Below are 25,168 nucleotides of genomic sequence, written 5' to 3' on the forward strand. Positions count from 1 at the left end.
CAGTTATGGAATTATAGAAAATTAAATTTCAATTTTCTTTCGAGGACTTTTTTTCGAGGATTTCTCATCCATGTGGGCTGAACAGCAGATTTCAACATTTAAATTTTTTATTCACGTGTGATGCACTCGTTAGTTCTAAATCTTAAGATTTATTTTGAAAGTTTTAACGGAAGTCGAATGTTTTTGTGCGACGTCTCACGCTGGGTCGGTAGCTCCTTTTTTGCGAAGGAATGTCGCTGATATATCTCTGTTGGGATGGAGGTTTGACAAATGTTTTGAGAAAAAGATGTCGGGACTCCAGTTATTTTTTATCTCATTAAATAACCGTGAGTATTTGTAGTTGATGTCACCTGAATGAAGACATCCACTCTGGCTGCCGTCTAATGTCACTGAGCGTAGAGGGGGAAAGCAAAGCTAATATCGCCTGGATAGCTAGCTAAAACAGAGCCAAATGATAACGTTACCTTTTAAAAAGGGTAGGTAACAAACTGGGCTGCCTCATTGCTGTTTGACGCCTGTGATGACCTTGACATATCCTTTAGAGATTTTGGCTTCAATATTTTTAGCCATTTTTCTTTCAAAAATTCGTTAAAATCCTCTCTTAACAGGCGCTAGTAGCCTGCGCAGCTAATGCTAGTTGGATAATGTTAAAGGGAAAATTCTGTCTGTTATTCATTTTAGCTGGTTTCTCCTTCGGCTGAACAAAGACAAACGATGTACTGATAATGTTAACGGGAGAAGAATCCCGCAGCTGATTTTGATAGTGGATCATAGAACACCTCCTGGGACACTGTAATAACTCCCATTAGGATTTTATATTATCATATGTAGCCCCAGTCTGTGCCTCTCATGTATTGCCATTATGTTTGTGTCATAGAGCTAAGCATCTGCAAAATAAGTAACCAGCAATCTTTGAAAAACCTGTAACATCTTTAAACATCACCTGCAGGTAATCTGAAGGTATTTCCAGATGCCACAAAAGACCTCAATGTAACAGATTTTTTTTTTTTTTTTTTTTAAACCAGTTTCCCAGGTTGGGATCATGTTTCCTCTTCTGTTAGCTGGAAAAACATATGTCCTTGCTCATTTTGTATAACACAAGAAAAATATAAAAACCTAGTTTTGTATGAAAATAAGAAATAATACAATGTAGGCCTCCGAATAATGATTATTTTCAGTATCACTTAATCTGCAGATTATTTAAGTGATTAAATGGATTAATTGTTTGGTCTATAAATTGTGGGAAAGTTGCGAAAATGTCCATCACCATTTCCAAAAGCCCAAAGTGACCTCTTCAGATGCCTCGTTTTGTCTGTCCGATGGTCCAAAATCCAGAGAGATTTTCTTTTTTAGAGTAAGATCTTTGTTTTTTCATGCAGCAGATGGAATATTGCTTGATTCTTATGGTTCAAATAGTCTTTGAGATATCTGGAGATACACTGAGAATCACAACAGGATAAATAATGTTTCAGGTTTTTCAGTTATCACCAGTTATTATTTTTGCAGAAAAATGAATGTTTGGTTCTGTCACTCAAAACATGAGACACAACCTGGAGCTACATAAAATCAAGTATTAATTTCCCTAAGACTACCATTTTAGGGAAAAATTCTGTGCTTTGTCATATTTATGAACTGGAGTAACCAGAATATTTTGTTTATGGGTGTACATCCTTGGACATTACCAGATCTGGCTGTACATTTTGTCACACTTTGTAATGAAGACGTGTATTGTATAGGCTTATGTGTTTGACAAACCTGCGTTTTTCTCATGCCTACACCCTGTAAGAGAATGAAAGTTAATTTCCAACTATAACTTTTGTATTTCTGTTTTTTTTCTTTTTTCTTTTTCTTTTTTCCTCACAGATGATTCTCAAAACAACATGGTAGTTACCTCCACCACTGACTGGCGAGCAAGAACATTCAGCCAGGTTTAAGAGAACAGCTGCTCAATTTAGACTCAATATTTAGTAATTTGGTATCATATTTGCTTCTAAGCATGGACCCTTAAAATCCTCCGCCATCAGGACACATTGTTACTCTTTGTCTTTAGTTGCTGTGTGACAAATTGTCAGGGAAGTTCCACAGTTCTACCACTCGTTTCCGTACAAGCTTGTGAAAGCTCATCGAGATGTTTTCAGCGCTGAAGAAGCTGGTGGGATCTGAGCCAGGGCAGCTAAGGGACAAGAATATTCCAGCTGGCCTGCAGTCGATGAACCAAAGTTTGCAGAGGCGCTTTGCCAAGGGGGTTCAGTATAATAGTAAGTAATCCAGCCAATCAGGTGAACAGGCTTCTGCAGTCAAATATGTCTTTCCCCTTTATAAATATCAAACGTTCCTGCTCAATTAAGTTGTTAAACTATTTTCTGACAAAATTAATGTACAATCTCTTTCCCACTCAAGTGAAAATAGTTATCCGGGGAGATAGGAATACTGGAAAGAGTACTTTATGGCATCGACTGCAGGGCAAGAAGTTTGTGGAGGAGTACATACCCACTCAGGAGATCCAAGCCACAAGTATTCATTGGAATTACAAAAGTAAGTTCTAACACATTGAACATGATGGCTTATTTTATCTTGTCACCATTGCTTTAGTTATGTTTCTGTTGTGGTTTGTATTTGACATCTGCTGTTTTTGCCTCGGTGATTTATTTCAGTGGCTCCATATCAAGGTAAAAAGGAGACTGTGCATTTTGATTTAGCTTCAGCTAACCAATTTCTAGAGTAGGTGCCCTGTATTTGTGGTAGTACTTCCATACCAAGCAAATCTTTTTCTGCCACTTCTTCTCGTAGTGTTTTTAGTTACTGGATCCATATTAGAGTCAGTTAACAGCCTCTGCATTTCAATTCTTTTACTCTGGCTCAAGTGCATGAATAATGAAAACACCCTCTCTGTTTCTCTCAGCTACTGATGATGTGGTGAAGGTAGAGGTTTGGGATGTGGTAGACAAAGGTGAGTGTTGAGATACAATCCCCTCATAGACTTTCTACTGAGGCTGACCTCGCTTTGAGAAGTTACAGCTTTTTCTTTTTGACCTACTACAGTATTTCATGGCAAATGGATGCATGGTTGCTTGTTTGTTTTCATGTCCTCAGTGTTGATGTCTTTTTTTTTTTTTTGCACCTCTCTCGCACTCCTCTCGACCAAAAATATCCTCTTCCTGAAGGTGTAGGTGAGCGCCACTAGAGCTTGTAGAAATTAAACTCAAATGTGTGCCATGGGTTTGCTCTAACTCGTTCCACTCTTATCTGAATGTCAGTATTCTCAAGGTTCGGCTTTTCCCAGGTTTGCTGCGTGGCTACATGTCAGTTTGTCTGATTTTTTTTTTTTTTTTGTTCTGCGTATAGATAGAGCCTGAGTGTGTCCACAGTGTGAGCCATGACTTGATGCCAGCAGCGAGTATTTAAAGTATAATGTGTGTTGAAATTAAACTGCATGATGCTTTTCCATTTGAGAAGCACCTGTATTGCTCTGCTTGCTTTGTTACTTTATTAAAAAGGAACGTAAAAAGTAACTAAGCTGTAGATTGTGAGGTTTTTTTCTTATCAGCTCGTTTAAACTTCACACTGCAGATTTCTTGTTCTTTCAGGCAAAGGCAAAAGGCGTGGAGACAATTTGAAACTGGAGAACGAGCCCCAAGAGGTGACTATCACATGATTGTCATGTGTTCAGGAAAAAAGGCTCACTTATAGTATATGGGGTCAGTAAAGGATATAACAAAAGAGCTTTTATATGGTTTAAATAATCTAAAATATAAGTTATCAAAATAAAAGTATAATGTTTCTTTTTTTTATATATTCTGTGATCAATCCAGTTTTTTAATAAGAATATATGTGTATTGTAGTCAGATGAGGTGGCTCTGGATGCCGAGTTCCTGGATGTGTACAAGAACTGCAATGGAGTCATCATGATGTTTGACATTACCAAGCAGTGGTAAGAGTCCTCCGTCTAAGCTGTTGTCCTAGCACTGTTGCAACTGTGAACTCTAATGCTACAACATGAATGGACGGATTAGGTTTCAGTCAGTCTGCATGTGGCTGTGAAACTGAGAGCTTCCCGCAGTGGATTTTGTTAGCTTCAAAGGCAAATTACTTAAAAGACATTTCAACAGTGCTATTTTTGGCATCCTGAGGGAATAAGTCGAGATTTTTTAGAAATACTAGCATGTCTTGCTGCAAGGGACATGCACCAATAGGTATTTAAATGTACTGGTATCAGTTTCGATATGTATTCATGCCTATCTCTCAGATGCACAGTAGAAACATTTTTCTAGTTCAGAACATACATTAAATATTTGATGCTTTGTACACTTAAAGCACTTTATACGCTACAAGACACAAGTTTTAGAACAACTAATTTTTCCAGTTTTTATTGAAATCCAAGTACTTCCAGCCCAGTGAACAACTGAAAATGATACAAAGGTCAGCAGTAAGCTACAGGTATAAAAAGTTTAGGTCAGCAAAAGCTGAAAAATAATGTAAATCTTGGAGAATTTTGAGGGACTTAAAGCTTCTGTGTTGCAGTTGAAGTAAATTAAGCCTTGAACTATTGCAAATTTGGTTCTTTACAAACCCTCTGTCTGTACAAAGGCAGCGTTGGAACATACTGTGTTACTACTCCTTCTGATGCATTATTAGGACACCACTGTGCTGCAGGAAGTAGAACTGTATACTGCTGTCAGAATGATGAGAAAAAGACAAGTAACAGAGGAAGACAGACTAGTTGGTCAGGGGTTCATCCTATAGCAAGATAATGACCCAAATCAATAGAAGAAAAGAACTAGACAGTGGCTTCACATGGTGGAAGACCAGAACAGTCCCAGTATTAGATCCCATGGAGCTGGTTTGGGATGAACTGTGTAGAAGGTGAAAGCAGAGTAACCTGCAAGTGCAACACATTTGTGGGAACTTCTTACTTCGTTGGGACAAACTTTGCAAACAATGTTTAATTTCCGTTGTGTTCGACTGCTGGATTAGTCAAAACGAGAAGGTTGAGATGATTGACTTTTTTAAAATCACCTATTGTTTTTTTGTTTGTTTGTTTGTTTATATACTTTAATTTCAGAGTACATTGAAACATTAAACTATGTAAATGACAAGTTTCAATAAAAACTGGATATATTGAAGTGTTCTAAAACTTTAATCAGTAGTGTAAGTCTGGTAATATTTCTTTTACTTTCTTCAGCAAATTCCACAAAAAAGATCCAAACGGACCATCAATTAATCATGCTAAAAAATATTGTGTGTGTATCCAAATCATGATATCTTATTCCTCTGTGCCACAGCACTCCATTGTTGTCCAAAAATTATAAAAAAACACAACAATATGAGCCACACTGTTGCACTGGGTGACCTGTTCCTGTTTTACCACGAACACACACTGTAGTTTATTTTGCCTCAGTCCCACATACACCGTCCTGCTGCCAGAAATACTAACTGGAGCACTAAATGTGGATTAATCTGCAGCCGGAAATAGTCCCTGTTAAATGGACTGTTTCCTCCTCCTTGAGTAATGTTTGTTAAAAACTACAGTGCAACTGTTTTAGGAAATTATTTAGTCTTATTTAAAAATGAAAGACTACTTCATTTTTAGCCATTTTAAACATTTAGGTCTTCGGTAGGGACCAGTGAGAGCCGCAAACAGGGTAGCCAAGTCAAACAGTACTAAAAGACAGACTAATACAGTGTTTTGGTCTTTTTACAGGAGTTGTTTGCAATAAGAAAAATACATTGCCAGCTTTATCCTGTAAGTGTTATATTAACAAACCTCAAAGTTGAGAACTATGCCCTGTTGTGTGCTACAGGCACTGTAGCCAAACCAGGTGCTGGGATGTACAGTATGTGCACAAATTGCATCTTTTTGCCCTAAGACCCATGAAGTCTGGCATCATTTATTTTGAGGTCACAACATTCAGCACCAGCACCAAGATCAAGTGCTGTCATTTTTTTGTTTTTGCACGAAATTCTGCACAAAATTAACTGGCCAAACTGGCATATAATCTCTTTGAACTCAATATGCACATCTAGATATGCTTTTAATAAACCTTTTCCCCTGCTCAGACCAAGTTTGCCGTAAGAAAAAACATTAGAACTTGTGTAGTTTTTTGTAACAACATAGAACGGCAGTGCCCTGTTCCTTGGTGCCTGTAGCAGCATTTTTTTTATGCATATCTGGTTTGTTTGTTACTGTCTTGGAAAAGATCTGTCATGTGGAGAAGTGATGTCTTAGATAAATATAAGAACATACCTTGAGCATCTTAAATAACTTGTAAGCAACAAAAACTTTCAGCACAGTAATCTAGGGAACTCCTTAAATCCTTCCATTTCAACCTCCACTGAATTATTTAATTTTTTATTGGTCCAAGCATCTAAGATTTCTTCACCCACCCAGAGACCAATGTTGTGATTTTGTCAATTGCAGGACATTTAACTATATCCTGAGAGAACTACCCAAAGTACCCACCCATGTGCCGGTGTGTGTGTTGGGAAACCACAGGGACATGGGCGAGCATCGTGTCATCCTCCCTGATGATATAAGGGACCTGATTGCTGGACTGAACAGGTAGAGATCAGAACTCAGATAAATGGTTAATGTGGAAGTTCTATTAGTAAGTCACTTCTCAGACCTGGTACAGCGTTGGAATCTGATTTAAAGAAGGACTATGAATTTGGAAATGATCATGTAGAAGTATAATTAAGGCTGCACAGTTACCTTTTTACAATCCCAGATATACATGACAATTCTATCATGGTGTTGTATGTTTTCCCTATAGGCACCAGTAAATGACAAGACTGCATTACATTATGTGATTAAGTATCGACAAGCAGAGGTGGCAGAAATGAAAAATGTAACAAGCGTGAGAGATGGAAGAGAAACACAGATAAAGTTTTAGAGGAACAACAGAAACAAGAAGAAAATTAGTTAGACTCAAAGAATAAAAAACACATTTATCCAGCCTTACCTTTTTTTAAAAAAAAAAAAACAACGCCGTGCTTGTGCCCAAAAAAACAGGTCACATTCTGTGACTCTTGTTGAGGTGTCCTTGCTTAATTCTTTCAACTTAATAGGTTGATCATCGTCATGTTTTTCTCCTTATCCACTCACCATTCTTTCTGATACAAATCCTTTGTACAACAAATCAATTATGTCTTCAAGATCGTATTATTCACTCCTGCAGATTAATACGGTGGAATCCGCTTATAGTGATCACTGTAACTGTGATCAACCGCTTATATGTATCTAAAATCTTGGGACAGAATCATTCCTGTAAAAATGCTGTTTAAATAATTTGCATATAGTAATCAAGTAGTCCACTTACAGTATTCATTTTGGGTCTTTTCATACATGACAACATATAGAGAAATAATATAAATCTGTTGTCTTCCACTCCAAGCTGTCATATGCATAGGCTCTCGCCTGACTTATTTGTACAAGATTTTCAGGCTGCGACTGTGTGTAAAAACCGTCCATGCCTGCTCTCCCAACATAAATTCACTTTGTGTGATGGTTTGTGTGTACGTGCACTTGTTGTTCGCACTCGCGCGCAATGTGATATATTCCTCCACTTACACAGACATGGCTCAGTGAGTTATTTTACACTCCCCTTCCTGCTCTGCTCGCGTTTTCAGACTTTTACAGTGCATAATTAACGTACCCGCTCTCTCACAGCAGCAGGTATGTTACCTGAGAGGAGTATAATGCTTTCACCCTCATCATTCAGACCAGGATTGGAACAGGAGAGGGCCATGGCACAGTTTGTTATTTTATCTTTAAATCGGTAAATAACAAAGCTGTCCTTTTTAATGACTTTATATTCATGTAATAAATATACTCATTTCATTTAGATGTTAATCTGAATGAGGGCGAGAAAAAAATTGGCTATAATAATAATAATCCACTTATAGTCATCAATTTGACCTGGACAGACGTGATCAATATAAGTGGGTTCCACTGTTATTTGTTCCCTCAAATTAGCAGTGGAAAAAAAAAAAGTTTGACCCAATACCTGTCTGGTTCTGTAAAAGGGCAGAAAGTCCCTGCCCTACACAAATGTCCACTCCATGAGCCTTAACCAGTTGCTATGGTTGTTGTAATAATTAAAAAGTTACAACTGTTGTAATAAATTATAATTTGGTGGGATCTGATTAAGAGATTTGGGTCCTTAATTTGGTGCAGAGCTATGTAGCCATGTCAAGTCGATGTTTTCCAAATAAAATGTTCAAGCAGCACCAATATTTTATTCAATATTTTTGGCTGGACCGCAACTGTGGGGCCACACCTCTAAACACAAATGTAAGGGAGGGAGGGAGGTTACACCATTGGTCAGACAATTTCAAAAGGAATTGGCGCAAATAGTTTCTATGCAGTGTTGCCAACTTAAGCACGTTTGTCGCTAGATTTACTGACTGTTATCACATAAAATCAGGATTTTAGCAGCAGCTTGGAAATGGCTTGGAAGTGACTGCTGGTTAACATATAGTCTTAATGGGCTGCGTTTCAGTCACTATTTCATACCTGTTCTGTTGTCTGACAACAGAAACAGAAAAACATGTAAATGAGAACAGCTTAATTGGGAATTCAGCTGTATTAAATTACTGTATATGTGAGCCCAGAGAAAAGGAGAGAAGCAAACAGATAAAGGGCAGCCCAGCCATGTACTAGGTTTTGACATAGTATTGTTGAAATAAGTGATGACATTACAATATGTAAAGTTAAATGGGTCACTTGTAGTGGCAAACCAAAAGAGAATTGTCATTATCATATCCCGTCTGGTCCAAAATCAACAGAGAGACTATTGTGCCACAAGTCACAGAATGATTCTTATTGGAGAAATTGGTCACAGCACACAGTGCGTCACACCTTGCTTGCTATAGGGCTGCATAGCAGCAGATTAGTCAGAGTGCCCATGCTGGTCATAATGTCTTGGCTCATCTGTGTAGTTCCTATCAGCTTTACAGAGCTGTTTAGCTTCTTTTAGCTCCTTGCTTTGGTTTTCTGGCCTGGAAACTTTGCTGTCTTGAATCTTGTTTACAGCTACAATAGGCAGCTGTTTTCAGGAAAAAAAGCTCTGATAACCCTGTACACAGCCTGCCCAGCACCAAGCAGCTGACAGACAAAGTTAGCAACACAGTGGAGCATTTAACAGCAAAAGAGTCACATATTTCCTTCAGGAGTAGGTGGAGACCAGAAGAGAGCTATGAGAGAGTACATATGGACTTGCATTCATCAGATGGATGCAAACATGACTCCAAATGAATGATGGAGTTGCTGTGAGTTGGCTTGATTTGTAACAACTTATGGTGATAATATGTCGGATTTTTTTTTTTAAGGCTTGTTCTGCTGCCCCCAAGTGGCTAGAAAATTAAATAATGTGATACTTGTGTTTTACAGACCAATGGGATCATCTTACATCCATTATGCTGAGTCCTCTATGAAGAACGGGTTTGGCTTGAAATATCTGCACAGATTTTTCAACATCCCCTTCTTGCAGCTACAGGTTATTTTTTATTTCTCAGTTGGTTTCATTTATATGGTGATCATTTTATTTTTATCTATTTTTTCCAGGCTTTGCTGGTTTAAATAGATAATTGATATGCTTCTGTTATGAGTACACAATTCTGTTAATTGGACAAAATGATACTGGGGTGACTGTATTGTTTGACCTTACTTTCTGTGACTATAAAGGTGTCTTCTCAGCGCTGTGCCCAGTTATTTGTGTGTGTGTGTGCGTGTGTGTGTGTGTGTGTGTGTGTGTGTGTGTGTGTGTGTGTGTAGAGAGAGACCCTCCTGAGGCAGCTGGAGACCAACCAGCTGGACATGGACGCCACCCTGGAGGAGCTCTCTGTCCAGCAAGAGACTGAAGATCAAAACTATGAGATGTACTATTTGTTTTTTGTTTTTTTTTATTTGTTTTTTTCCCTCTGCCAGCATACTGCTGTACAGAGCCTCTAGAGAGACAAAGGCAAAAGCTTTATCTTCCTCAAGTTTCCAGTTCACACCAGATAGTAAATTGTGTGCTCCTGATATTTTCTGGTGAGAACCTTTACATATGTCACTAATGGGCTTCACATTGCTGGGAACACAATAGACAATAGACTAGCTGTGGTTCTATCCAGCTTCCAAATGTTGTGCCATGGGGGTATATTTCCTCAACCTAAGTTTTATTCTTATTATAAGAAAACATTTGTTTTTTCTTTTTCTCAAGAATGCATTAGTGCAGTTATTATTCATGACGCTCAGATAATTTTGGCTGTAAGTTGTCAGAAGACACAACAATTCAAACATGTAAAGGTGGTAGTGTATAGTTACTGTCAGCTTTTTTAAAAAGTACAAATCAACATTTGTCTGGGGAATAAATGCTGAGTCTGCGAAATAATTTAACCAACAAAGACAACTTCCTTCTCAAGTACTGCTTATTTCCAGTAATGGCAATGTGTTCCTCTTGACAGACAGATTTGAGAAGTTGTTTCCCACATGCTGTGTATTTCTTTGTATCCCAGAATATTTTTTGAGTGATTAACTAGCTTATAGCACAGGACAATGTCAAAACATTGTCAAGACAATTGAAATGTTCAGGGTGACTTTTACTGAATCAAGAGTGTTATTTACACTCTACAGTGGTGCACTGTATTCCTAGCCAGATGATATTGCAAGTGAATCACAGTTTATTAACCAGTCCTGTTGTGATTTCTGCAGTTTCCTTGAGAACTTGGAGTCTCGCAGTAAGAGCTATGGCTCTCCTGGTCCAGCCAATGGTCAGAGTTCCTCCTCAGGCTCCCAGTCCCCCATCGTCCCTCCCAGTGGGGCCTCCACAGGCAGCTCCAGCCCCAGCACTCCTCAGCCCCCCATCCCCTCCCAGCTGCTCCCACAGTCACCATCTGTGTCTGCATCTTCCCCTCCACCTCCCACGGCAATGGTTAGCGGGGCATCTTCACCTACTGTTGAGTCAAAGCCATCAGCCCAATCTCCCGAACACCATCAATCCTCAGTCCCATCTGGAGTGTTGGCCCCCCAGAAACGCAGCTTCATCTCCCGCTGGTTTGGTTCATCACCTGCTGCTGATGCTCCTGTTTCTGCACCAGGTGAGTCTCCTCTTACATTATTTAAGCAGTAATTTGTTGACCAGCCAACCAGCAGAGAATTTGAGGAAACCTGTGCTGCTATTCAAGTAATTGAAAAATGCCATTGGTTCCTCCTCAGTATCATCAAACAGTAAGAAGATCTCACTACATACCATCACCACAGCATGATTTTGAAAAGGGGATTGAAAGTGATTAGTTTTGCTGTGCACAAAGTCTGATTCCCAGTCACCCACAACTAGAGAAGAATCCTTATTTGACAATGTTCTGGCAATTGCATCTAATTCCTCAGCATGTGGAATACAAGTATATAGGCTGTCCACATCCAAAGTGTCCAACATAATGTTTTTTTTCTATCTGATAGTCATTTAACTGCTTCAAAAGGTCTTTAGTATCTTTTAGAAAAAATGGCTGTTTGCTGATTGAATTGGATATGGAACTTGCAAAAAGTCCAATGCCTGCTGAAACATGTTGGTTATCCACTGGAATGGTACAAGTTGATTAGGGAACCAATGCTTCCAGTGCATCTTGGACGGAAGCCTTTATTTCCATGAGAAGGAGGGTACAGGCCAGTGAGTGTATTGAATACAGATTATAAATTGTACGCATCAATTTTGACACATGGCAGCGGTGATGCCCCTCTTGATACACTACAATCAAACAGGTTTTAAAAGAAACAGGCCAATCCATGATAACATACTGAGAGCCCTCCGCATTATTGATCATATAAATAAAGAAGAAAATGTTCAATCCCTCCTAGCCTAGATGCTGAGTAGGCTTTTGATTCTGTTGGATGGAAATTCTTATATTAAGTAATGGACAGATTTGGGTTTGGTAAAGGATTTACCAAATTAATAATTTGATTTAATTAATATAGACCCTATACTCATCCCTGTATCCTTTAAAAATAAAGGCAGTCTCTCCAATCTTATAGTTTTATGGAGGATGAGAACCCTCTTTAACCTTTTTATTGAACTTCTGGCCCAAGTTACTAAAGCTTTGGAGGGTATAACTATAGGAATAAAAGAACATTAAATCTGCCTAAACCAAAATCCAGGCTCAGGGTTACCTCTGTTATCTTAAAGATGTATAGGAGTTACTCTGGATATCAGAATCAGAAAAACTATCCACGCAGGGAAATTGCTTTGTTACAATTGGTCAACACTCAGTTAGTAAAGGAAGTAAATAAGATAAAAGTAAAAAAATAATATAAATAGTAATAATAATAAATACAAAGTAAATTAATAGAAAAATGTACAAATGCAAATGTGCAAAAAGTAAATAGTAATGTGCAAGGTAGAATCACATTATGGAAAAAAGTGCAAAGCAGATTAACAGTAATTTAGCAGTAAATTAACCGTAATGTGCAAAGTTAAACTGAATGAAAAGTGTAATGTGAGTCAACAGTAAATTAACAGTAGTTTAACAGCAGAGTTCGAATGGAGTAATTGTATAACTGGATGGCCACAGGAAGGAAGGACCTCCTTTGGCATTCAGTTGAGCACTTGGTCATTCAGTCTCTGGCTGAACGTGAAACAGAGCATCCTACTTGCTGCAACTACACGCAGAAGGTCCAGCTCCACCCCCCAGGACTGAGCCGACCTTCTGAGCCTTCTCAGTCTGTTGGTTTAGGCCACCCTCAGGCCACTACCCCAGCAGACCAGAGTAGAAAAAAATTGGCACTGGCCAGCACAGACTCATGAAACATCCATAGCATGGTGCCACAGATGTTGAAGGACTTGAGCTTCTGTAGGTGCCAGGTCTCCATGTTGTACCTGAAGTCCGAGGTGTACAGGCTAAAGAGAAAAGGGGACAGAACATTGCCCTGTGGCACTCCCTGTACTGCTCACCACTGTGTCTAACACACAGTTCTGAAGGCGCACATACTGAGGTCCAATAAGGTAGTCAATGATCCAGATAACCAGAGGAGCATCAACCTGTATGGCAGTCCTCTTCCTCCTCAGCAGGGCAGGCTGAATGGTGTTAGGGCATTGAAGAAATTGAAGAACATAACCAGTCATGGTCCTCATACCTCTCAAGGCCTCCCTGGTGTCATTCTGCTGCAGTTTGTGCTCCAGCTTCTTCCTATAGGCCATCTTTCCTTCTCTGATATTCGCTGAGAACTGTTTCTGGACCCTCTTCACTGCCTCCCTGTCCCCTGACCTGAATCCCTCCTTCTTCTCTTTAAATATGTGCACGTAAATATGCACGTATTATTCAGAAAACACAGGCGGTCTAATTCAACTGTGCCTCCATCCAAAAACTGGTGAATAGGTTTAATTTTACCTAACATTTACTGTATATGAAGTACCTTGGGGTATGGCTACCCAAACATAAGTCTTCCCTGTATGCTATACATTATAAATGGATTAACAAAAACATGATAATGATAATAAGGGGAGGTGAGGCTTACTCCCCCTTGATCTCAGCAGCAGGCTGTAAATAGAAATTATTATTTCTATTTACAGCACTCCCTCTTAAACAGTTGAGAGAGTGAGTCAAGCATATTTATTTGTTTATATGGAACAAAAAGAGACCTCAAGTAAAATACTCAACATTTCAGCTGCCAGGGCAGTGGGGGAATGCAAGTTGGCCAGTTTATGATACACACTTTGCACCAGCATTGACTGATCACAGATCTTGGCAATTGACTAACTGACTAGACAGAATTTTTATGAGGACTTTCAGGTCTGCCAGTTTTTTTGTAAGGGAGATAAGTGGTCCCAATCCCGAAAACCCCTCCTAATGATTCAGATTTTTATAGGTGCTTATAAGTAACAGAGGGATTATAGGCAAATTAAACAAGGGCATCACCTCAGTGAACAAAAACTCAGCAAATGTTTTTAAGGCAGCATTGGGAAAAATAAATGAGGATGGAAATACCTGAAGAACTGTGGTTACATGCCTGCAAAACTGTGTACCTCAACTAATTCACTGACCTGGAGGGAGTTTTGTTGGAAGAATTTGATTCAGTTCTTTATAACTCCTAAACAAAAATCCAAATTAAATGGGAACCAGTGCTCTTGCTGGAGGGAGTGTGGATCAGTACACATGGACCATGCCCACATATTTTGATATTGTTCACATATTGAGGCTTTTTGAGAGAAAGTCAGATGTTAAATATCAGGAATTCTTGGCTAAATATTGATGGGTAATTTTTTTCTCAGTATCTTAGCGTTATTTCTGAAGGTTTGTTTAGATGTGATATCTCCCTCAAATAAAATCTTAGTAAATGCTGGCTTCAGAGAACCATCCCACAATTGCAGGATGAAATGGGGTTATTACTCACAGGAGGATGGCAATGGGTCTTTTTTTTTTAATCTTGTCATTAGGTAATCATGCTGACGTTGGCTGACCTCATTCAGACCTCATGTTTTTGTCCTACACATCTGTTTGTTAAATTTTTGAATGATATTTAAAATAAAAGTTAGGGACCTGTGCTGGGAGCTTTTTAATGTTAAAGCTTACTTTTGAATTAAGTTGACTTATATGATTATTACTTACATACATTTGGCTCTGTTTTCCTCAGAGGACCCTGCTGCACCAGTTTGTCCTGCTAAGGTTCAGAGTGTGGATGACTTCGTACCAGATGAGAGACTGGACAAGAGTTTCCTGGAGGACAGCCTGCCCGCAAAGACCAAGGTGCCTCAACCTGCATCGGCTCCGGCTGCGGACAGTGAAAGGTGAGATTGAGATGTTTGAGTATTTTTGAGAAAGTCTGTTAATCCTAGGGAAGTTGTTTTTGTTTGTTATTTATATAACATAAACCTTGCCTAATTTTATTAGCCTAATTTTGGATAGGAATCAAAGCATTATTAATAGTGTGTATATTCACTTGAATGGGAAAGTGGTCTCAGACTTTTGGACCCCACTGCATGTATATTATTTTTGAAAAATTAACTTTTTTTTGATATGTCAGGATATATGGGCTACATTTATCAGGGTTTTGTGCATTTAAAAAGGTGCATTTGAACGTTTTATGTCATGGAGGGTCTTGTTTCAGCTGCATTGTGCAGTAGCCCACAATAGTAGGCCCTCTCTCCAAGAGTAAAGGTAAAAAGGCAGTTTTCCTGTTCTTTCTCTGTTCCAGTGATGGCGAAGACAGAGCAAACCCCATGGTGTCTGGTTTCCAGGATGAGCTGGATCCTGATGACACTGAGCCCAGCCTTCCCCAACCTAGACCCCTGCCCCCCAGTAAAGATATCACTCTAACCAGTGACGAGGAGGAGGGGGTACCAGCAGCCCACCCTATCACACAGAACCAAGACTTGGACAGTGAACCTGAGCTGAAAGCGTAAGTCTTTTTTACTGGCAACAAGGCAACATCTTGTGTCGCAAAGGGGTTTTGTTGCTTTCCCTACAAATCATACTTTGATAAATCATTTCTAAAACAAGCTTTATGGAATTGAGAATGTAAGCAGGGTTTAAACTTAGTTTAAATTTAAACTTGAATTCTCGATTTTGCCATTTGTTACACAACCTTTTCTGTCATCTGAATGAGTGCAACATCATGAATGTGTTCCTGGAGGGACTGTCTGAAATGTGTGCCGTTATACCCATATTTAAACAATTTTGTGACATCATCAGGGTTATTTATTCAGACTTTGGACATCTTCCTCCAGAGTCACAAAAGACATTATACAACAGTTATTGAGTAGTTACTGAGACCACTTTCACTTGAATGGGAAAGTAGTCTCAGACTTTTTCTCTAAGACTGTATATCGAATAAAATACTAATATATTTTAATATATCCTAAGCTAATTAATTATCATCCTGTTTCAGGCCTGTGATTCTCATCGCAAAACCAAAGGTGGCATCTAAAGCTCCAGAGCCCAGAGGCCAGACCACAGCGCCCATCTCCCTCACCTTAATTCCAACGGATGAACAGCCGGCCCAACACCAAGGCAAGAAGGGAAACACACCCAAACCTGAGGACTCTGATACTGACCCTGAGGCCCCTGTAGCCCAGCAAATGCTCTCTTTTGTCATGGATGACCCCGACTTTGAGTCTGAAGCGTCAGACACACCAAAAATAGCAAAGGTAAAGTAGAACCGATTCACCGAAGATTAAAGGTTAAATCAGTTCACGGCTGGCTTTACTACTGAGAGCCTGAGCTGTTAACCTGTGTTAGTTTTGAGTCAGGCATCATTTGATCAGTCATTCAGTCAAATCCAAAGTTTGATACAAATCAGACACAACACGACATACCGGCTAGTACAAGTAAAAATTGGATGAGATTTTAAATGCACTTCAGTCACATTGCCATGTCAGAAGCCTTTATTTTTCCAGTCTTTATTTATTTATTTATTTTTTTAAATCTTAACGTATTCTCTTGTCATTGTCTATATTTGGTTGCCCCATTCTTCCTAGGATACATTTCCAGTCAGGGATGAGCTTCTGTCCGATCTCTCTGACGATGACATGCAGTTAGCCAAAGTGCCAGAACCTCTAAAGCCCACTGTGATCTCCTTCAAACAAAAGGACAATACCGACCTGTTTGGCCTCGGCATCCAAGAAGAGGCTCCCACAGCCAAGGACAGCAGCGAGGAGCAGGAAGGCAAGTCATGAAATATCTGTTATGTCTTTCTAACTCTGTAATTTTCAGTTCAAACTTAATTCACATTTTAATCAGAATTTAGAGTATTATCGATGAATGAACTGTTGCTATTGTTATGATGAGTAACTTAACACAATATCTGTTAGTAAATTATATGTATGGGTGGGAATCATTGGGAAACACACGATTTGATGGGATTCCAATTCTTGGTGTCATGATTCTTGATTCAGAATTGATTCATGTTAAATAAATAGAACTTGGGCAGTATTTTCAGGTAGTTGGTCTTGATGAAGGGTCACTGTCTGACTAAACAGGAAAAAAAGCAGAGAAAAGCATGTACGAGTACACAGCTTTTAGAATTTAATATGTAAACCTGTTACAGTCCTTTGCCAGACTCAATTAAATTAACCTATATACTGACCATCACCACTGTCTAAATGACGTTGGTAGAAACTGAAGTTGTTGGTTTACATGTTCTGGGATAGTGCTCCACTGTGCTGTTAATAACGTTCTGTCTCCACCAGTGGGGAATAGCTTATCTGTTGCAGCACTGGCACCAGGTGAAGCGAACATGTGTACCATACTGTATAGATGCAGATCTTCTGAAATAAAGTAGGCTATGGACCGAGTTATTTTCTTCATCTGATCGGAGTTGGCTGGAAGTCTTGTAAAGTAGTGGTTGGCTAGCTAGTTCACTAGTGCTGGAATTCAATGCTCCAATTCACTAACATTCATCTTTGGGCGATCGCTTACAAAATATTCACAAAATACCCACGTCTTGCAGAGCTAATTTTTAAGTTATTAATTCCAAAATGCAGCCAAACACTTAGGTTCAACTTAAGTGAAAACTTAAACTCTAGATAACCTACTACCCATTGATTCCAGCCCAGTCTGTAGTGCTCACTGCCTTTCTCACCCTAAAATATGAACTATAGTTACAAACTGTACATAGTTGTCCACTCAAAATGACATTGGTATTGTGATGCCTGGATTTTAATGTATTTTTGAAATATTTTTTGATGTGAATCATTTGGGTTTTGGAGCAAAAACAAAGGGCTTAGCTCTTTTAATGTTTTCATCAAATGCTGGAAAAATTAGCTTTCTGTTCTCTCTGAAAGATTTTTTTTTTTTAATACTTATAAAAAGACTTGATTTTCACATTTTTAAAATGATGTATAACCGCTTCAGCTATACATCACCAGGGACTAGTGTATGAGTTTGCTCTTCTTTCAGAGAAAGAAAGTAAACACTCCTCTAAAGAAAAGAAGAAAAAGAAGAAGAAAAGCAAAGAGGTAAAGTAGCTGTTGTTCATATTGAATACGATTAGCAGTAATGTGTTTAAAGGTTAATCATTTCAATACACTAAATTCTGACCTTCCGCTTTCAGGAGGATGACAAAAGCAAGAAGAAACACAAACATAAGAAAAAGGAAAAAGACGAAGCTGCTGCAGGAGATGACAAAGAGAAAAAGAAAAAAAAATCCCGGACCAAGAAAACAGAAGTGGATGAATTGGAGGACTTTCTGGGCGGAGGAGCAGGATTGATCAAAAGAGATGACGGTGATTATGAAGAACTATAAAAGCTCCTGTTTTATTAGGAAATGGAGCCACTGAACAGCAGCGAGGCACATGGTCGTTCAAAAACTCCTGGTTTTTTGACTTGTTTGTGCATAAAGCAGCGTCTCCAAGCCATACGCAAGGCTACTGATGACACCCAGGTAAAGTAACCAAGGACTCTGGTACCTGTATGTTCCTTCTGATTGATTTGCCCATCTGCACTACTGCTGTCACTTCCATTTCAACCAGTAAGAAAAGACACAGACAACCACATGTACTGTAGTGAGCTATGACCTAAAATTTGATGATTGGTGTAGCCACAGTCTGGCTCTTTGTACTTTGACATGATTTAATATATTGGCTCAATATTTTCATTGGTTTGATACACTCTGCAAGTGACCCACTCCAAATCAGCTGCTGTAAATAAGGTTATCATTTTGTCTGAATGTTTGTGTGGTTGGTGTAATAATTGAGAGCATGCTCCATAGTGTTCATGATTGTTTTCTCTTTCCTTCGTGTTGGCTGAAATGGGTTATGGCAGATCTTTGTTCAGATTTATTCTTGTGTCTCTAATCATGAAGCAATGAAGATGAATTCAGAGTGAGTTGATTTAAGAATGTTACCAATCACTAACAAAGGAAGGACTTCCCCTTTTTCACTCTTGGAGTATGTCCACACTAAGCCAGTAGTTTGAAAATGCGTCTTTTTCGCTCTTTTGGCCCTTTGTCCACACTAAGCCTACGTTTTTTTTTACCCACAAATGTAGCTTTTTGAAAACAGTCTCTGAAGTTGATACATTTTGTAACATCTGAGCTTTTGAAAAACTATGTTTTAGGCCTAATACGTAGCTGTGTGGCAGCAAAGTTAAGAAGACAAATTTCTGTCGCCTTTGACTATCTTTGTGATCACTTTTTGTAAACTGTCGATATAGCCAATCACACAACACAGGGGTTGTCATTAGGCTGTGTTTAGGCTGATTTTGGTCAGACCCTCTCATCATTAAATAGTGTTTTGACCAACGATGAAGCACAGTGGAACAGGAAATACCATCTGGTAGTTTTTACAAATGGGCGATCAAATTACTGTTTATGCTCAAAAAAGAAAAATCTGCAAATAAGAACTGAGATATGGCTGTATTTAAAAACTCTATTTAAGGCTGGCATCAACATGGCTATTTTATCTCGACAGAAAAAACACATTATTGCAAAATGTAAATGGACAGAATGCAGTTCGACCGGCCACACTGGATTTTGGAGGTGGTCAGGCTCTGACTGTTTATGGACGTCGACCAGGCAGAAATGACATCTGTACAGTATGACCACAATCACCCAGCAAGCTCAAAAGTCCCATAACTCTATCTAACTAGCTATTATGAAAAGAAAGATTTCACTGCATTTTCTCAATCCCGACAACAATAGACCAGGTCTACATCAAAGACCTGGTCACAAACAGAATAAAAGTATGACAAATCAGAAACTGTATTTTAAACTATCTGTAAAATCTCTCTGTTCATCTAAACCAGGTTTGGCAAGTCTAACCTCAGTCTGTGGTCTGGTCTGATGTGGTCTGGAAAGGGAAGAAAAGTGGTGAAATTACAATTTCTTGTGTTTCCACAAATAGTATTAAGGTTTCACAAATCTGAAACTGTGGAAAAAGTTGGAAAAAGTTACTGGAGTCTACGTGTTATTCAAGTCCAGGTTTGACGAGTGCAAATGTGGTGGTTTTTAATGTAGAACTGGCCTATTGTCTGGATGGAGAAAATGCAGTGAAATTGCTTTTTTTTCTGGTTTTCATACATAAAATAAGGTTTTCAAAAAGGTTTTAAATAGCTTTAAGACTTTAACTAGAATGTCTACCACCCTCTCACCACAACAAGTAGATCAAAACATGGAGAATCGGTTGCTATATTGTGGTGTTGTTAATATTATAACTGAGGTTTTCCTTAACTTTCCCTGAGCTGCCAAATCAGAAGCTGACGTCAGCATTGTGTTTGTCTGCACTGTTTGCATTTTTAGAGATCAGGCGATTATAGTTCTTACAGTAACATGATGTCAATGTGATTCAAAAGAAAGAGGGTTCAGGTCAGCCCTGTAGTCAACAGTTTTTTTTGTTGTCCTCCTCTAGTTACAGAGAGATGGCTTAACACACGTTTTCAAGGAGACTTCCACAGAGAGGAACTTGTTAGTCTAGGCCGTGCTCCCCATCTGACACACAGGACTTATGTCATAGAAAATGTCCTGGAAAATGATCTCTTGAAACGAGTGGGAACCCTGAATGATGCTTATTTTATTTCAGTTAACCTTCAGTCCTAAAGCTGTGTTTACATACGTAAGCATTTGTTGTTATGGATGTCAGGTGGAACAGTGAAGGTCCCTGGCACATTACTGATGTAAAATAACGCTGTGCATGGAGTACCATGTTCCTGTGCCTTGGCCAAGTCACGGGAAGGATTATGACCAATTGTCTAACCTGACAGTGACCAACTTGAATGACAAAAAAATGTCTAATCTGATCCCAACTTTACCTGTTTCTGAGGCGTTTCAGTGGGGATGGAGATCTTGACGAAGATTCTAATTCGGATGTATGTTGTTTTCACAGCATTTTAGGAATGAGCTGGCTCAGTGTTGATGTATGTAAAACTAACAACAACCACTAGCCCAGTATTGGCTTTTGTCACACCCTAAAGCTACTTTGGCAGTGAACAAGTCACCCGTTCTATGGATTTCATTCACCAGTCGAAATGGCTGGTAAAAATGATCCTCCTGCCTTGTTAGCTACCAACAATATAGGCTACATACTAATACTAATTCTCACCATGTTTTCTGCAATTGCCTTAATGGAGGTTACTACAAGGGAATCATGTCCCGCTATCCTCATGAACCATTATTAAGTGTTCTTAATGTAAATGGTTTGGTAGCTCAGTTGGGTTAAGAATGTTGTCCTAGGCTTTTATTGGTTAAACACGATCTGTCATCCTTAAAGCCTATTGTAACATTGCAGTTAATCAGTACATTTGTCTTCTGTTTTTGTTTGAATCTCATTGGACAGCAAAACACCATCCTTATAAAGGAGTATTATGGAATTATGTTAATATTTCTCTGTATGTGCAACATTTCCAAAAACTTCTCATTGTTTTATTCTTGTGTTATTTATTGCTTTCATTTTGTTTTGTTTTGTTTCAAAATGTCGGAGTTTTGTTTGTGTGATTAGAGCTGAACCTGTCCTCAACAGTACAACACATCATCCAGCTTTTTTGGCTCATTGTTGTCCACATTTGGGAACTTTCTCCTGTAATACATTCTCCAGTGGTTTATTTCCACTGCTTTTAAGGAAATGTACATGCTGATATGTACTACCACACTTTTCACATGTTATTTCTTTTGTCCAATGCCTCAAATTGCCTGCTCATGACGTTCAGTATCTCCCATAAATTGCATCACCAAAATATTTCAAATAAGTGAAGCATTCTTGCATCTAAGATAATGTGTATTTTTAGACATGTTTTGACAAGCGACAGATTTCATACATTTTCCATCTCCCATACACGGTTACACTGTTGGTTTACAAAGGAATTATGTTTGATATTCCAAAGTTGAAACTATGCAGCATTGATCCTGAATACTGTTTTGGTCTTTTGTCATGTGATAGAGGATAAATGCTGAAAGCAGTTTCAAGCAAAGCATGAGACTTAAATGTACAGTAAAAAGAGAATGTATAGAGTATACAAATGAATATCTATATATATATATATATATATATATTTGAAGGGCTTCATTCCAAAATGATATATACACCATGTGGAAACATTGTCACTGAGGTCCTATAAAATTATTTTAACAGGAATTCCCTAGTTGGATGAAACATTTCTGAGAATGGATATGTACTTAGATTACACACTCAGCAGCTGGTTTATTAGGAACACTTAGCTGAAACTACTGCAGTCTAACACAACAGTTAATAATGTTGAGTTTTAATTTGAAACTGTGTTAGAGGTGTTTATTCAACTATATGATGATTTTGGAGGCTGCAGGTTGTGGTGCTGCTGAACTGTATTACATTATACAGGTAGGTGTTTCTGTTGTTTAGCCTACATCCATTTGAATGGGGAGGACAAAATAACAAACCTGTCAGCATGACACTTTACAATTTAACAGCACCACATTAGTTTTATTCAGGTGTTCCTAATAAACTGACGGCTGAGTGTATAGAAGAAATATTGTATTTCAGATGTTTTTCCCACATGGATGTATGACATTTTGGAATGAATCCCTTCATTTATTTTTCACCCCATGACATGTTCCATCTTTACACTGTGTGAGTTTGCCCAACGTTTGGTTTGTCCAATAAATGCAAACTTATTTCTTCATAAAGGGCATTTCATGTGTCACTTTCTGAAAGAATTTCACCCTCAAAACACAATTTTGGAAACCATTTCAGCACCACTAAGCTGCAAAGCAACAGTAAGGTAAGTTAGATCTGGACCTCTTTGACATCATTTTTCTGTTAGTCTCTCAATGGTGCAGGAATAAGATGGTATATGAGATAGCATTCTAACATTTCCTTCCTTTCCAGCTCTCAGAAAGATGTTACATTCTCATACTCAGGATCAGTCAGAGCTCTGTTAACAGCAGTATCATTTTGTGGCTCTTCTGCTTGCTAAAGAAGGAACAGAAAAAAAATGTTACACCAGGGACTCCTAAAGCCATACATAATGTTTGAATTCTGTTTTAAATTTTAAAACTTCAAATGTTTTTGTAGCATGAAAAATGGGCAGTGTTTTACCTTAAAAAATCCTCCTGCTGTTGGTGTGACAGAGAGATTTGAGTTTAGTTAATTTCCTGATCTTGTGAATTGGTCATATTTACCATAATCTACTACAGTAAAGCTAAATTGTGCCAGTTTAATATTTCAAAGCCTTTGTTTTTTCCTCCTCCAGTTTTATTTTAATTATCCATAATCATTCTTTAAAAAGATTTGCTGCCTGTTTTGTATTTGTGGTATTTGTATGCTTTTGGTCACTGTACTCATAGCGGTTGGCTGTTTATAATTTTTACCATCTGACTGGCTAAAGTGAAAGGAAATGTCCGTCTTTCTTTGCAGAGCAGCACAGTGACTTACTTCTGCAGTAAACAGTGGTGAATATGGCCACCACGGGCAGCAGAAGTAGCAGAAACCAGCGAGTGGAACTCCAGATAGAGGCTTCAAAGGCTGCAGGGAGATGGCAAAGAATTTGTAATATTTCAACAATCAATATATCTACTATTTGTAGGTTATTAAAGCTCCACTAATCGATATTTTCATTTTTACACTGGATGAAATTACTAATTGTGAGTGTCATGCATAGTGACGAAGCCACAGACAATGATCTCACAACTCTAAGGTTCCCCTCAGCTCTACAGATCTTTTCAGCCTCTTTTAGCTCATTGTTCTGATTTTAAAGCCCACAACATGCTTTTCATCAGAACATCTCCATTTCCAACCCCAGCATGCAGCTGTTTAAGTGAAAAGGCTCTGATAAAGCCAATGAATGCAGCCTTAATTTAGAACCGTACTCTTAACATAAATAATTAAATAATATTATAAAAAGTACTGTGTAGACCTGCTCTATATGAAAAGTGAAATGAAAAATAATCCAAATGTATAATCGTTAATCAGAATACTGTGGCTTCAGAAAGTTTGATTTTTTTTTTAAAAAAATAAGCAAAAATCTATAAAAACATGTTTTCACTTTGTCATTATGGGTTACTGAGGGTTGACTGATGGGCAAAAAAATGTTAATTTTAGCCATTTAAAATTAAATCTACAGCACAATAAAGTGTGCAAAATGTGAAGGGCTCTGAATACTCTGTGAAGCCAGTCTAGTTGCTGGTTAATTAATTAATCAATTGACTAATCAATTAATTAACTAATTCTTTCTCTTTCTCATCTGTGTGTGTCTGAATATATATATATATATATTTTCTTTTTTCTTAAACGTCTGAATATTTTCTTCTACTTACAGCTGTGAAAGTAGTCCTCAGCCAGCTTGATGATGTGTTGTTTCTGCTCAGCACACCACACCAGTACACTCCCTCTCCATGGCTTTGCTCCAGCACTGCCACAGTGAAAAAGTTGGTGCCCTGAGTAACCTTCAGTTTGCCTCCGTCCACTGAGCGTGCATTCTGGCTGAAGGTGAGGCCAGTGCAGCACTCAGTGGAGCTCTGCCTGCACCAAATCCTCCGCAGGCTCTCATGCTTTAGTTCGTATGGACATGTTAGCGTCTGCCAATTCACTGCCTCACGGACACCTGCACGCAGCCATGCAGTGGTAAATGAAACAATTGGCAAATTGTATAACTTCCTGCTAATACAAGGAAAAAACAACTTGATCACTACAAGAATGTTTACCATCTTCACAACAGCATTTTTTCATTTCCTCATTCCATACACTCATTTTTATTAGTTTGAAAAGGCCCACTACTCTATGAATTTATCTCAAGTACTGGTAATGCAATAGGAAATGGCCTACCACAAAAAAAGCTCAGGTCATAGATTACAACATGATGGTAGCTGATGTTTAGTGTACCATTAGTGGATACTTGGTGTTTCAGCAGACAATCTCACCTCTCCTGATATGCCACATCGCTTTGTTTTAACGTCAGTGCACGCTATGGACTTCAGGCAGTTGTAATCCCCTTTAAAGTCAGTTTCAGCTGGTGTTACTTGGCTAAATTAAGCAGTACAATAATCTACTAATCAAGTTTTTAAACCCTGTGAGAGGAGAAAAGGATTACTTTAAGTCTCTATCATGGTAAAGGTGATTACTTACCTACAGCCAAAAGCAATATCGAAAGTGGAAAAGGCATAATCAAAACACTGAAATTGGCTCTGCTAAGGTCTGATGTAATAAAGAGGAAGCGATAAGAAGCTGTTTTTTAGATGAATGATCTTCAGGAAATGTCTACCCACACAGATGCTGTTATCTGTCTTCTCTCTGAG

General features: G+C 38.5%; 2 protein-coding genes across 3 annotated transcripts; one reads left to right on the forward strand and one right to left on the reverse strand.

Annotated features, from left to right (window-relative positions):
- Positions 1-179: 179 nt before the first annotated feature.
- rabl6b (RAB, member RAS oncogene family-like 6b) lies at positions 180-17,936 on the forward strand. Of its 2 annotated transcripts, XM_040155106.1 has the most exons (16): positions 180-326; positions 1,864-2,258; positions 2,401-2,535; positions 2,903-2,950; positions 3,165-3,170; positions 3,588-3,640; positions 3,843-3,931; positions 6,419-6,559; positions 9,389-9,494; positions 9,773-9,876; positions 10,694-11,079; positions 14,606-14,759; positions 15,167-15,370; positions 15,860-16,118; positions 16,449-16,635; positions 17,869-17,936. In XM_040155106.1, exons 2-16 carry the CDS (start codon positions 2,129-2,131, stop codon positions 17,934-17,936), a joined length of 2,070 nt encoding a protein of 689 aa, XP_040011040.1. In that variant the 5' UTR covers positions 180-326; positions 1,864-2,128. The 2 variants fall into 2 exon arrangements, with proteins under 2 accessions (XP_040011040.1, XP_040011041.1); XM_040155107.1 differs by lacking the exon at positions 3,165-3,170.
- Positions 17,937-21,178: 3,242 nt separating this feature from the next.
- si:ch211-102c2.4 (uncharacterized protein LOC568178 homolog) lies at positions 21,179-25,095 on the reverse strand. Its single transcript, XM_040155112.1, has 5 exons — positions 24,999-25,095; positions 24,191-24,477; positions 23,310-23,399; positions 22,974-22,990; positions 21,179-22,847 (listed from the first exon to the last, which is right to left on the reverse strand). The coding sequence occupies exons 1-5, from the start codon at positions 25,033-25,035 to the stop codon at positions 22,802-22,804; spliced, it is 477 nt and encodes a 158-aa protein (XP_040011046.1). The 5' UTR covers positions 25,036-25,095; the 3' UTR covers positions 21,179-22,801.
- Between the last annotated feature and the right edge of the window lie 73 nt (positions 25,096-25,168).

This window comes from Xiphias gladius, chromosome 19 (genome assembly GCF_016859285.1).
Source record: "Xiphias gladius isolate SHS-SW01 ecotype Sanya breed wild chromosome 19, ASM1685928v1, whole genome shotgun sequence".
NCBI classification, from domain to species: domain Eukaryota; kingdom Metazoa; phylum Chordata; class Actinopteri; order Istiophoriformes; family Xiphiidae; genus Xiphias; species Xiphias gladius.